We start from the raw sequence: 14979 nt of genomic DNA, 5'->3' as shown, positions 1-14979 counted from the left end.
GCACAAGAGAGCTTCATCACATCCATGTCCCATCAGTTTGTTAATCTTCCCACCACCTGTCTTTTTCCCCCCAGTTCCAGGCTGTGCACTTACTTTCTTCAGCCCTGGAACATCTTGTATTCAAAACCAAAAGTAGTGTTCTAAGTATAGGGGGAAAGGTAGGGGGCTTTTGGTGAAACCACACCTGCCTGCATTTTAGCTAAATCACAGTTTCGCTGCCACTTCTAAAAATGATAGCTATTTGGCCTCCAAGCCTGAGGCTCACCATCATCCCCTCTGGCCACCCTGAAATTTGAGCATGGAGAGCAGGGAGTAGGACTAAGGATGAATGGATCTGCCAATGTCTGTTTCCCAGAGTTTCTCATTATTCTGTGCTTCTTCCTTCCAATTCCTCAAGTCCTCATAAACGTTCATCAGCGTTTTAGTGCAGATCTCCCCTGCTAAACACATTTTTGGGGGAAGCAATTATCCCTAACATAATGCATTTTGTATGTAGTTTTCACTAATATATGCATTTCATCCACACTGTTCCCTGATGTACCCATTTTTGTACACATTCTTTGGCTGGACAACTGCTTTGCAAAATCTGGAGAAATCCAAATTTCTGAGGATGACTGTGTTTCAGTTTGCGTATTGTTTTAGGAAGTGTGGAACAGTGTGGAACAGGGCGTTTCGAATTGAAATGTGAACCAAACATAATTTCTCTCAAACCCTTAGGCAGGACATTGCTCCACTGAGTCCAGCTAATAGCCCCTCTTATTTAAACAAGCAAACCAAACTTTATTCATTGCTGTTATCTGGAAAGCCCCTGAGTATGTGTCAGTAGGTCAAAGCTGCAAACATATCCCGGAGGGAGTTTTGTCAGGCTGAGTAGTTGGGCAAGAAATTCGTAGAAGATAACTAATTTTCTTTGCAGAGCTGCAGGTGGGACACCACCAGCCCTTTGGAATTTTGGCCGCGATGCTTGATGTTGAATGTGCTTCCCCCGAGTAGGCATGTCCAGCACTTCTAATCTTCCAATGGGGATTCTGCAGACGTAGAAGGATATGGAGGCTGCTTCCCATAACCATTAGCTGCATATTGGTTACTGCAACTCCACATGAAATTGATTCATGCGCTGAGCTGGTTGTGTGCAGGCCACCAATTAGGTGGGAAAGTCACCTGCAATTAGCCTCACCCACATGGTTCTTCTGGTGCCAACACCCATGTGGGGCATTAAGCCAAAGGAAAGTGACTCCCACATCACACATGCATGTGAAGAGGGGCAGACGCTTAGATGTTGACTGCATGTTACGCACAAGTGAGCCCTGGTGCTATATTCCTCTCCTTTTTTTTTCTTTTGAAAAGCCACTTTCCCAGCTGTTTGCAGCAGTGGAACAACAGGCAGGGAGATGTTTTGGCATGCCTCCTCCCACTACTCCTCTGAAGTGCTTTTCTGTAATGATAATGATGGTGGTGGGGCTCTAATAGATGCATTTGATTATAATGAGTTGGCATCCCCTCCGTCTAGCTGACTTCCTACCCTGAGATTTCCCTTCCTTGAGGAGGGGGAGTCATGTGATTCCATTGCAACACGGCGGAGGTTTGATTACTCAATTATAAAACATCTTGTTTTGGTTCAAGACGCCAAGGTTTATGGCATGAGCACAGTTTCTCTACAGGAGCATGCAGACACACCTTTGGGTGCTAAAGTTTTCAGAGGGCGCACAATTGCCTTCCAGATTTTGCTGGGAAATGCTTGGAGTTTGCCAGTGATTCCTGCTAGTTAGAGCAGAACTTGGGAAGAGGGTAGCCTGGACGAGAACAGACCACCGAGACAACTTTTACAATACTTCCTATTCCAATCTTGCTCTTTTACAAGGAGCCTGGAATTCCGCAGTCTGCTTCCCAGCTTGGTATATTTGATATTACGTACATGCTCAGGAGTTAAATAAAAACTGGGCTCTGTGCCCAGGGAAACTAGTTCTTCTCTGGTAGAAAGGTTTATGCATCTACTCAGCGGCTGCCTGCAGCAAACTTCCTCTTGGCTAGCAAACAGGCAGCGTGAGTCTAATCCACGGGCGAGATAAGCTTATTTGGCACAGAGGACCACACTGGAAATGTTGTTTGCCATCACATATCCACACTTTTCTCTACAACCAGGAGTGTTAGAAATGTGCTGGTGTTTTTTAAAATGAAAACTGGGAAGTCTCGGGATTCTAACAAGTCCATAGGTTGCCTAAAGGACCTTGCCTTATATGTTGCACAACCCTCTTCTAGTCTTTCCCAGGCACTGAGAGCTGTTTGTGCAGCTTTAAAGAGGCCAAGTCAGCAGGGTAATAGCCCAGCGCGGGCAGAACAAAAGAGAGGGTGTAGACTTTGAATATTTGGATAGGAATTGGGCAGCTGAATAAATTCAGGAGGGGTGTGTGAGAATTGTTGGAACTAAACTTGCTTAGCTGCCTAGCATCTCTGCTTATTTTTGCAATCAAACTGGGAATAACCTACTTAAGGCCTGCATGTATTCCTGGTAACGTAGTGTCTTGCATCAGAATGGGTCTCTTCAGTTTTGGTGGTGCTTTAACATGCTTGGACATGTCATTAGGATGGGACTGGAGGAAGGAAGGACCAGTTAGAAGTATGTAGCCTTATTGGGTACACGGATGATCATGTCAGTCTTTGCATTCAGATACATGAATAGGAGAGAATGGAAACTGACTTGAATGAATGTTTCCTTCAGAAGCCCCTTGACTTGAAAACTTTGTTGACTGAAAAATTGCAGCCAGTTCACCCTACAGAGCAGATTAGGATTCAGGGGTTGTGGCTTTATTGCTTGGTTGGATGTTTATTCCTACATGTCAGTTTATTACGCTGTGTTATGTTTTTATTTGCAGTGGACTGCAAAAGTTTCAGTATGCAAAGGTTGCATCTCTTTGTTCAAGTAGAATTGCGCTCTGGATTTTATGCTGATCTTTGGGGCCTCCCACAGGGCTCTTCAGGTTTGGATTATCATCCCTTTCATTGGGGCTTGCAAAGCACTGTGCCTTTGCCTGTGCAGTTTCATTAAAAACCACGTGGGCTAAAACAGGTCACCTGGTGTCATTGTGATGTCATAGGGATATAAGGGTCTAACCCATGGGTAGGCAAACTAAGGCCCGGGGGCCGGATCCGGCCCAATCGCCTTCTAAATCCGGCCCACAGAAGGTCCAGGAATCAGCGTGTTTTTACATGAGTAGAATGTGTCCTTTTATTTAAAATGCATCTCTGGGTTATTTGTGGGGCATAGGAATTCGTTCATTCACCCCCCCCCCCAAAAAAAAATATAGTCCGCCACCCCACCACAAGGTCTGAGGGACAGTGGACCCGCCCCCTGCTGAAAAAGTTTGCTGATCCCTGGACTAACCTAACAGCCGGATCCAGTTCCCCACTCTAGATTTTGGCTTGGATATTTCTCTTTATTCATGCCACTTGATCCCTTAACAATACAGTAGAGTTTGGAATGGCTGTCCTTTTTGTTTCTTTGGAGTGTCACTCTCCAGTCATGCCTGTAATCATAGAACATAGGTGGGCTTCATCATCAGTGGATGTTGCAAATAGGAAACAGGCACAGTTCATGGTACTGCTTCAGCCACCCCTTCCTTGGTGGCTCTTGTCTTTCTACTTGTCCACGTTAACTAACTTCTGCTTTGTTTCATGGTGATATCTGTCTGAATGTGTGAAATTGTGGATATATAAGCTGCACAACTTTGGTGAAGGAACACTTTGAAGCTTAATCAGAGTAATGGCAAAGGAGTGTTGGCACATGTTCACAGGGCAGGATCGAGTCCTGCTGGTTTGATACCTGTTTCGCCCATGTGAGGATGCTGGACTAGATGGTCTGATCCAGCAGGGCTCTTATTACATGCTCATGTGCTTATCTCATCACTAAATGCAAAGTGCAGTAAGTGATATCTGCAGAATGGATGGAGGCAGCAAGGGTGTGTTCCTTGTCTGCTGTTCATCTGACCTGGCCCTGCAATTTCCCATGTCTGCCCATTTTTTTATTCGCATTGATCAGATGTGGAGATTATCACATGTGAGCCTTGACAAACCCCATGTGAGCATGCACACTTTAGGCAATATTTCATTTTGAAAAGAGATACGAAGCATTGTTTCTCTCCTCCCCTCCTTTTTTAAAAAAGCTAGACTAAAAAGCTTGACCATCTTGGCACGAGTCTTACTGTGGATCTTTGAAATATAATAGGTTTTGCTATGAAAGTCAAAGTGAAAACCCAACCTTGTTGAATTGCGAGTGCTGTGAATAGACAGCTCTGAAATGAACAATACTTTATTAGTCTTCATGGGAAGCTTATGCAGGCATATTCACTGTAACAGGAATCCCCAGTAAGGTGCCTGCGGGCACAATTGTGCCCTTTAGGATTTTCCCTGGCACCCACAAAACCTCTGTCCCCTACTGCCTCCTTTGTCAGTTGTAAGCAACCCCAGTAAAAGGAACCCTGATCCACAGAACCTGACATTCAGCATGCCTCCCTAAGCAGCTTTGGTAGAAGAGGGAATTTCTGTAGGTAGAGGATGTCCACAACAACCTTCTGATGGACTCTCCTTCTTGACATAATTACTGAAAGTGCAGCAGCCCTGTCCTCTTTTGCTTCTGGCCACCTTCCCGTAGCTGCATTGGGATCAGCTGCAGAGTTGTGGCATCTTGTAGTTCTGAGGGGGGTACACTCTGCCATTGCAACTGTGCCGCTTAACTCAGTTTTATGGATGGGAATAATCTTCAAAGGTCTGAAGCAGTGTCACCCTATAGCAGATCTCTGCTCAGTGCTGTGAACCTTGTCCGTCCAGGCCCAGCCCCCTTTGCGTTTTGTTTACCAGGAGACTGGTAGGGCCAGGATAAGCTCCAGACAGAAACTCAGTGTGACTCTCAAATTGACTCACCCAGGTTGGGGCAGGGGAGTGGCGTGTAAACACCAGGGGTTTGCTGCAGGAGGTAGGCTTGGAGCCACCCCCAGCTGTAGGGAAAGTGAGAGACTATCCCTGCTGAATGACATGTCCCAACATCTGCAATGGGACCTTGAGCAGCTCTTCTGTTACTGGAGCTTGGGTTGGAGGATGGAGGAGTGTTCTTGGCATGGGGAAGCTCCTTTCATTCATTGCCAGAGCTGAGGAGCTGTTTGCTTAGCACACCCCGCCAGGATTAAGAGGAGGCTCCCCACAACTTTTCCCCTCCCAGCCTAGCAGGAAAGAGAAGAGTAGCAGGTGAACTAGTCAAGCACATGGGGAGCTGAGAATTGCCAATCAAGTTTCCTTCAGGAAGCCCTCATAAATTGCAGTTAACTGTGACAGAACACAGCATGAATATTTGCTTCAAGGACTATGTAGTGCTGGTAAGACATGGACCTGAAGCCAAAGAATAAATCTGCCCCTGCCTCCCCGCAACTTTCCCCAAACCAGAAAATCCTCTTTCCGGTGTAGATATACAGAGCTGGTGGAGCCTAGAGGCCAAGCTACAAACCAGGGTGTCCCCAGTTTGCTTCTCACTCTGCCATGAATTCACTCTGCAGCCTTAGGCAAGTCTCTTTCTCTGAGGCCAAGCCCTTCACCTCCCTCCCATCTGCCATACAGAATAATAGCACTGACCTACTTTATATTGAAATACTTTATTGTCACTTGTAGAATTTGTATACAGTGAGACTACTGTTAGGTTACTATAGGGTTGCTGTGTGATGTGCAACAAAAAAATGTAAGTGAAGTGTTTTGAAAACTAGGAAAACGCTAAATCAATTCTAAATTATTACTGTGTCTGTTACAGTTCATGCTCTGTGTGCTGCTACACTTGAATTGGGTTATAATATGAATGTCCAACTTTGTATGCATCGGATAAATATTACCTGTGCAGTAGGGTTACAGACAAAGATTGATAATTCTGCTTGTTGGTTTGCAGAAGTTTATGGGTGTTTCTGAAGAGGAGCTTTCCCTGCCTTTGTTTGGGTGCCCCAAACAAAGTGTCAAGACATCTGCTGTTGTTCTGCTGTGTGGGTTAATTTTGGTCTCACATAGTGCACTGGATTGCACAACAGCCAGGCTGTAGTGGCCCAGACCAATTTTATATTTTATCTTTGCTGAATAGATTGATGGATAACCAGGATGGAATGCTGGGTTTGGGTTTGCCAAAGGCCAGTTTACACAGGAGCCCTACAGTGAGGCTCCACTTGGTCGGATGCTTCTAGGTGACTATTTCATGTATCACTTATGACAGACGCTGCAGTAATTGATAGAGAGCCCATATCTTGCATTCTCTCAGCCCTGTTATTGCCACTTGCCTGCTCTCTTCTTCCAGGACCTGAATTTCCTCCTTGTAGTAGTCGGAACCAAGGAAATCATTACAGGAATTTCTGCAGCACTGGGCTAAGGCATTTTGTTCCCCAAGATGTAGCAATGAAAGCTCCTCCCACAGTCATGGTGTACAGTATTCAAGGATTGTGGGGTGAGGGGAACAGCCACAAGCGCTTCTCTCCCCGCTTTCTGGCGGTCAAAATATAACGGTCAGAAATTAAATAGCTAATAATTTGCTACCCTTTCATGATGGCCAAGTTCAGCTGCTTGAGGCAGTTGCCCCACTATACCTAAGCGTAGAGCCGGCCCTGAACTTTGGAACTGGTAGGTCCTTTAGCAACATGGAGGCTCTGACCGTGTGGAAGCTCTATATAGAGGGGTTGTATATGAACTGGAGTGAAGATGTGGCATAAGTATATAAATAATCTGTGTGTAGCACACCTGTCTTTGCCTTATTGTGTTAGCAGGAGACATCACAGCACTTTCCAGGTGTGATCCTACTGCTTCCCTCCGTAGAGCTCGGTCATGAAGAGTAAGGATGAGACCAGTGACACAGACAGTGGGATCATAGTACAGTCAGGTGAGTGACGGATGGGGAAATTCCTGCTCATTATCATGTAGTGCCAGCATCGTCTCCTGGATTTGTTCCTGTGTCAACAGGTTTAAGCAAGAATGACTGCACTGTTTGGGGTGGGTGGGGGGTCTTCTTTCTGCCCCAAGCCTGTAAACTTACCATAGAAGATTAGACTAGAAGGTATCACCACAGCTGCATGGAGATCAAAGCACAGCTGTGAAAAGAACCCTCTGACTCATTAGTCATGGCTGGCTCCTTGTTGATTCTATTTCAGTCCGGCTTCCTCCTAGCTGGGCTATGATGTAGCCCAAAGTGTTCAGCTGGGGATGCCCAGGATACCAGAAAAGAGTGTGATCTTGCGTGGACACATGGAGACAGGAGCAAGGGCTATCAAGGGTGGGCTTGGATTTTGGGGGCTGGTGTTACATGGCGGAATCCTAGTGCTTTAAAAACAGGAGGAACCTGTGGGGAACCTGTGACACGTCAAATGTTGTGGGACTCCCATTAAGTGCAGCCAACTTGGCCAGTGTTAAGGGATTATGAGAGTTGTAGTCCAACAATATCTGAAAGACCACAGTTTCTCCCCTCCCCCAACCAGTTTAAAGTATTGTGCTTCTCAATCTCAGGCTTGTGGGTTCGAGCCCCACATTGGGTAAAAGATTCCTCCATTGCAGGGGGTTGGACTAGATGATCCTTGTGGTCCCTTTCCAACTCTACAATTCTATTATTCTATCTTGTGATATAACTGGTTCCTCATCATAAAAGATTTCTTTTCAAAAAACCTTAGTAGCATTGAAATACAGGCAGAGGGTAGTGTTCAACTTACTCAGGGTAGACCCATTGAAATTAATGGACCTAACTTAGTCATGCTCATTGATTTCATTGGTATTACTCTGAGTAAAACTTAGTTGAGTACCATCCGGGGTGTTGCAAAGTGGACGTAATCCCTACTGATGACTCCGTAGGAGACTATTTCACTAAAATCCTTTGGCTGCTCGGTATGTGGCATACTTTCTGCATGAGTAATATCTGATCATTGTACTTACTTAGTTATATATAAACTTTAGAAACAGCTTCCATGAACAATTAGCGTAAAAGTGCTGAACAACATACTTGTGGTAGAAGTAAATAATCAGGCCACACTTAAGATGTGATGTTGTATATACAACAAGATTCCCTCTCATGTAGGAAGCTATGGCATATGATGCATCTCTTAATGGTTTTGAACTATCTGTGTGTACAGACAATGAATGGTAATCTTTTTTCATAGGGTGGGCTCATGCCAGTGAACAGCACTACTTTGGGATCTATAGTGCGTGGCAGCTCTAAGCAAGAGTTGCAGTGGGGGATCCAGACAAACAAAATAATAAGAGAGTTCAGCGTCCACTTCCTAGTCTGATTCCTTTTGCAACCCCAAGTGCTTATTTGATATCTCAGGGCACATCTGAATAGAAACTGCTCCCAGTTTAGCAAGTTAGTTCTAAACTGGAGACGTTTCTTCTACCATCACCACTCAGAAAGTGTTGTATGGTTTCACACACCCCTGCACCCACCCCTACACTTATGAGGGAATGGTCTCCTATTGTCCTGTATGAATGAGCTAGTGTGGGTTGAGATCTGACCTTTATGTGGCTTGTGAGGAGTCAACAATCTGGCTGAGTGCCTCTGATCTGTGGAAGAAGCAGCATGAGCTAAAATCTTCTGGAACTGCTGTCTTAAGGCTTACAAATATCAAAGACTCCTTTTTGTTCCGGTCTGTGAGCAGAGCACCCAATCTGTTTGCTTAGTTCTGTAATAAACTTAATGATCAGGAATATCACCATGGAGTCTCTTCCTTATCTGATCTGTGATGACCTTGAGGTGCTTGCAGCTTGGAAGTAAGAGCTAATCAGTCCTGGCTGTTGTACACATTCCATACCCCACCTGATGAGCTGTCAAGACAGCCTCTCCTTTGATGTCCCATGCCATTTTTATGATAACTGCTAATGACACCGGTCTTTAAGATGCATTCGCAAGACCTGCAGCTGGCTCCAGAAAGTTGCCCAAGGGCATCTCTGTATGGGTCATTAAATATTGCTGCTTCCCTTCCCGCCCGTAGCACCTGACAGGTCATCAGTCTGTGTCTGTCTCAACCCTTCCAGGACTAGACAGCCCCATGTCTCCAATGAAGGATCTGACACAAGCTATGAGGAAACAGCAGAAGGCACTGGAGGAGCGACTAGAGGCCTGTGTGCAGGAGCTGCGAAGGCTGTGTTTGCGCGAAGCGGTAAGGGGCCAGGAAGTCTGCCGGGTTGCCACACACCCTTTGGGCTGCATGAGGTGTCCTGCTAAAGTAAAGAGGGCCCATCTTTAAGGGCTGTGGTTCTTTGGACTCGGACGCTCACAGAAACTGGAGAGGCTTTCCTCAAAGATCAAAGACACTCAGACATGAGGGAGGGGCAATGTAACCCAAAGGTAGTACTAGGAGAAAATATCTGGGGGCGAAGAAAGGGCAAAGACTGTATCAAGAACACTTTCCCCATTGGAGAGTTGCTCCTGCATTATTCAAGACGTTAACTTCTAAAGCAACCCATAATTAACAAGCTTAATTAAGCAAGCCTAGCCATATGCTGCAAGTGAATCTGATGAGGTAACTTTTCCCTCCTGACCTGAGATACTGCAAATAGTTAAAAATTGAACGTGGAAGTTTCTCCCAGAGAAAATTTTCTGGGCCCCCTGGATCAGAACCAACCCATCAAACCAACCACTATTAGTTGTGGTATTTTAATGCGTCAAGGAGAAAATAATTAAAACAATAAACTACCCTTTCTAGCCTATTGCTATTACCCTCAGTTAAAAGAGTACAAAACAAATGGGTTTTTGGTTGGTTGGTTGGTTTTGCAGGACACCAGAACTGTACCTTGCTCTCTTGAATGTTTTAGGGAATATTTTCCGGAACTTTCTATTACTTCCCCAGTCTATTTCCTACCTAACACTATCTCTTCATGTGCCTTGCCATTAGTTTTCAGGGGGCACTGGAAATAATTGGATTTGTAAATATGTTTAGGGAAAATGTTTTTTAAAAGGAAATTTAGAGCTGCCCAGTGGTTTGCCATTGTAATTGGAGCACAAAGCACACACTGCTACAGCACACCTGTGCATCGTGTGTGTGTGTGTGTGTGTGTGTGTGTGTGCGCATGTGTGTGTGCATACATACTTTCTTGCTTAGAGACACATTTCATGACATTTGGAAGCCTACAAAGAGTGGGAGAAAATCCCCAGAACTGGGAATCTGGCAGCACTAATGCAGAAGAGTGTTATAGTCAAACTTCACACAAGAGGAATCTTGAACTCCCAACTAACAGTGGAGTGTGGGGCATGTCTTTGGCAAAGGGAAGAGAAATGGGTATGGTTGAACAGGACCTGGTTTGCGGGAGTCTGGACTACTTAAATTACTTTTCACATTTTTATCAGTCACTTTTTCATCACCTAACATAATACAACTTTTGCATAATTTGAATTTTTGAACTGCCCACCTCTCCCCACCCAGTACCGTAACTGTCCATTTTGGGTCTGGCTGCACTTAAAAAAAAAAAGCAGCTTTGGTTTGGAATGAACTCAGGCCTGGTTATTTTGTGTGGCATCTATCTATGGCTGTCTTCTGTGCCTGAGGTTAACTTGATGTCATGGGACACTGAGGAAATAGAAGAAGCTGCCAAGCTAACAAAATAATGGCATGAGATCCTATTTAGAGAGAGAGATTGATAGACAGGTATTTTGTAAGCTGCTCTGAAGACCCAGGGTGTGACTGAAAGTACACAGTTCTAGGAACTGAACCTTCCCTTTGCTGTTTTCTTGACAGGAACTGACAGGATTGCTTCCTTCAGAGTATCCTCTGAAACCAGGAGAAGTGGCTCCAAAGGTCCGACGTCGAATTGGTGCTGCTTTCAGACTGGATGAGAAGGCCTTTCTCTCCAGAGGAGTGGTAAGGGGAATCTTGCTGAGGTGCTTCTCCTCCTGAGTTTAGGGAATATGGGCAGAAACAACACTTCCAATTATCCAGGGCGCTGCTTGGAAATCTGCTTGTGGTGGGAGTCACTACCAGCTGTCATGGCAACCCTTGCTGCAAGCACAGAAGTGTCCAGAATGAGATGGGAAGAAAAATGTTGTGCTGCTGATACTAGAGTCACTAGACCATTTTTTCCTGGCAGATGAAGCTGCAATTCAAAAGCAACTTCCCCTCTCTACTGGCAATCACCAGCAAACCACCTCACTGAGAATCAAACTGGTTTCTTCTGAGAGCCTTTACAGCCAGAGATAACAAAAAGCCACACAATTTCAATTTGCACAGTAAAAGAGTTCTCTGTGTCAAGTGCAAGAGGGCGAAAAGCAAGTTTCCCCCTGGTGAGGGCATGTACATACCCATGTAATTTTCCATCTGTAATCCCTTTCACCAATTGTCTACATGAACCTGCAGTTCTTAACAGGCAGGCAGCCTTTATAGAAGTGGGGAATTTTTTTGTTTTCACCGTTTTTGAAACCAAGTTAAACTAATCCAGGAAAAACCCAAACACGTTTCTTTCTTGACAAGGAATGGCTTGCATTAGGATTATGCTGTGAATTCCCACTGAAGACGATACAGTGCCAGGAAGCAGCTGTCAGCTAAAAGAGGACTTTGGGGAATGATGAGGTTGTTCGGGTTCAGCATCCTGTTAGAAACTCCCAAAGGGACAGAGACGCTTCAGGCTCCAAACACACAGAGGGAGTTAGGCCTCATTTCCATCAAAGGTGTGGGATCTGTTGACTCTTCAGCTATGCAGTCTCACTCTCTCTTTCTCTCCCCTGTCGTCTGTTTTAATAATAATCTTAGTAGGAGGCGGCCTAGGTGTGGTGCTGCTTATTATTTTTTTGCTGTGTACCCATAGTGGGTGGCACAGGGTGTGGGCTCCAAGTGGAATTGTGTGTGTTTTGTACAAGTGTTCTTGCTTACCATAGCTTCTTTCTCACACACACACTTAGCGTAACTTTGGAAAGCTTTTCATTTCACCTTCACCTTGCCGAATGTCACCTACTAACCTGCCTTTTTGCTCCCTTTCCCCAGCCATTAGGAAGCTCTTGCCCCAGAAACATAGAACATTTCCTCTTAGTCTGTGGATAGTTTTCCTCCTTCAGAAGCCTGGGCAGGGCAGACAGCTGGGAACTGGGCCCAGGACATCAGTCCTATGGCTCATACAGAAGAACACACCCCTGTGGATTTCTTAAATCCAGAATAATTACCATCCCTGGCTCAGGATTCGCAAATCCCTAAACTGGATTAGAATCTCCATTCTGCTCATAAGCAGGCATTGAAGGAGTGGGAAATCACCCGTCTATTGTTATTTAATTATCCTGACTGTGAGTGAGACAGGAAGATTTAGTTCAGCCTGTGATGCCTTTCTACACTAGTTGAATGCACTGGGGCGCTCAGATGCAAAAGAAGACATTTGGGCTCCTGTGCTTTTAATAGTTGAATTGCAGCTGGTGTCATGCAAGCTACATTTACTGAGGTTCCCACTTCTATGCAGCTATTAAAAATGCAAGAACCCTGCTATCTTTTCATCCGACCACTCTAGAATGCACATGGAATGTAACTGGGAGATGCATGAAAGCCATACTCAGTATCTGATTTGATCTACCAAAGGATGTAAGGAAGGAGCCTATGATTTATGAGTTGAAGCAGGGGATAGGGTAATGGTAGTAATGTCTTGGAAGCATCCAGCTGCCAAGAGTGCCCTAGAAATACAAGAAGCTGCCTAACGCCCAATCGGACCATTGGTCCATCTAGTTCAGTATTGTCTATACCCGTGTTTCTCAAAATTGGGTCTCTAGCTGTTTTTGGACTACAGTTCCCATTATCCCTGACCACTGATGCCTGCTAGCTAGGTATGATGGGAGTTGTAGTCCAAAAACAGCTAGAGACCCATGTTTGGGAAACCCTGGTGTATTACAAACTAGCAGGCAGCAGACTTTCCCAGCCCCAGCTGAAGATGCTGGAAATTGAACCTAGGATCTCTTGCAAGCTCTGCCACTGAGCTGTACAGCCTTTCCCCAGGCTTCTCCATTGCTGTGATTTTGGATTCTGCCACTTTAGTCCTTGTGTGCCCCCTTTTGAATCGCTGGGTCGCTCCATAGTTTCATAGTTTGGAATCCATGTCTGTTCTCCTCCGCAGGATCCTCTGAGCATGTTGGAGAGAGACCTAGCTCTGCAGCTGCAAATTGCTGAAGCAGCGCGATGTCTGTCCCGGGAAGAGAATCTCACCAAGCAGGTTCGGAAGCGCCGCAAAAGTGCTGTGCTGAAGGAGGAAAAGAAGCTGAAGGAGCTGGAGCAGTCTGTCACAGAGTGCCGCCAGGCAGCCAGGCATTCGTCACAGCTGAGGGCCAGTGCGCCAGCCTTACAAGGTGAGCTGGAGCTTAGAGTGGCAGGTCTGAGAAATGGGTCCTTTGCGTGTGGTGATAATGACAATAAAAATATACAAAGGGAGGTACAGTGGTACCTCGGGTTACATACGCTTCAGGTTACAGACTCCGCTAACCCAGAAATAGTGCTTCAGGTTAAGAACTTTGCTTCAGGATGAGAACAGAAATTGTGCTCTGGCGGCTCAGCGGCAGTGGGAGGCCCCATTAGCTAAAGTGGTGCTTCAAGGTTAAGAACGGAACTCCGGAACAAATTAAGTACTTAACCTGAGGTACCACTGTATAGTAAAATTGTTCTTTGTGGCCACTGTACAGCAGGACAAAACTGAATGGTGATAAATTGAAATGAGTAAGTATAAGGAAGAGGGTTTATTAATAATAAAAAAAACCCAACCAAAAAACCTTGAGTTGTCAGGAAATGAAGACAGAGTCTGGAATTAAATATCTGTCCTTAGAAATCAGAAGTAGGTCAGACAGGCTTCTGACAGGCGTGGTTTAGTTGGAATTCATCCCAGTTCAAGGGAGGAAACTGACCTTTTATGGCTTCTTCCTGCCCCTGTAATCTACGCAAACTGCAGTTTTCTGTCAGCGGTTGCCAAAGTGAGCTCAATCAAGAACAGGGAGAGCCAGCTGGAGGAGGAAGCATGTAGAAACTTGCAGCGAATGACGCAAAGACCTGCAGTGCCAGATTAACCCTTAGGAAGGCGTAGAAAGTTAGATAGCTCTGGATCCAAATCTCTTGGTTTTATAGGGACTTGGGGAAGTTGGCTGCATGGGGTGCAGTGGGAAATAAGCATGCAGGGCATGGCATTGTAACACTCACTCTCATAACACTAGAAACTGCAGGCACTCAATGAAGCTGAATATTGGAAGATGAAGGACCATGCACTGCGCTTCACACAGTGCATCGTTAAACCATGGAATTTGCTCCAACAGGAGGCAGTAATGGCCCCCAGTTTGGATGGCTTTGTTAGAGGATTGGACAAATTTGTGGAGGGCAAGGCTATCTAGCCATGGTTGCTATTTTCTGCCTCTGCTGTCAGAGGCACCATGACTCTGAATACCAGTTCCTGGGACCCACAGGTGGGCAGGCTGCTCATGTTCTGGCTTGTAGGCTTCCCTTGTGTGTCTGGTCGGCCACCGTGAGAACAGGATGCTGGACAAGGTGGGCCATTGGCCACTGGCCCGATCCAGCAGACTCGTCTTACATTCTGATGGTTCTTGCCCAGGTATTCCATTAAGGAAGCATCTACGGTATATTGATAATAGGTCCACTGGTGTGGGTGGGCGGTTGCTTATATTCTCTGTCCAGCGTTTTTTGCGCAAGACTGCAGGAAGATGCATGTTTGCACGTGAGAAATTGCTGCTTCCCTCCTCTGCCGCTTGCCTGAGGAATCCCACAGCTGCCCTGCTGATGGACGAGATGTCTAGGCAGATTGGGCAAGAGGTCTCAGCTTCTGAATGAGGCCATCTGGCCCTCCCGTTGGCCACAGAATCGCCTGGGGGCAGGCAGTAAAAGAAACTCAGTGGCTGGCAGCTGCATTTCAACACAGAGTTAAGCATGCTTAAGGCCTCCGAAAATCAATCAGATTGAGGGCACTTAACTCTGCATTGGATTACGGCCAGTTTATAGCATCCATACTGCATTTGAAGAGTGA

General features: G+C 45.7%; 1 protein-coding gene and 1 long non-coding RNA gene across 5 annotated transcripts in view; both read left to right on the top strand.

Moving 5' to 3' along the window:
- Window positions 1–14979, top strand: part of LOC310709587 — a 479424-nt gene that overhangs the window by 11189 nt on the left and 453256 nt on the right. The window lies entirely within an intron of this gene.
- INAVA (innate immunity activator) overlaps window positions 1–14979 on the top strand; it is a 32963-nt gene that overhangs the window by 9049 nt on the left and 8935 nt on the right. For 3 of the 4 annotated variants that reach the window (XM_083509391.1, XM_083509393.1, XM_083509390.1), the window contains 4 exons: window positions 6783–6895; window positions 9031–9155; window positions 10731–10853; window positions 13078–13306. In XM_083509391.1, the coding sequence (XP_083365517.1) occupies window positions 6841–6895; window positions 9031–9155; window positions 10731–10853; window positions 13078–13306 (532 nt within the window). In that variant the 5' untranslated portion in view covers window positions 6783–6840. Of the gene's footprint in view, window positions 1–6779; window positions 6896–9030; window positions 9156–10730; window positions 10854–13077; window positions 13307–14979 lie in introns of all 4 variants that reach the window. The other variant, XM_083509392.1, reaches the window with a different exon arrangement.

The sequence above is a fragment of the Podarcis liolepis genome (genome assembly GCF_965112155.1).
Source record: "Podarcis liolepis genome assembly, chromosome: 6".
In the NCBI taxonomy this organism is placed as follows: Eukaryota; Metazoa; Chordata; class Lepidosauria; order Squamata; family Lacertidae; genus Podarcis; species Podarcis liolepis.
Note: the sequence above shows the minus strand (reverse complement) of the source record. Positions and strands in the feature narration are given on the sequence as shown.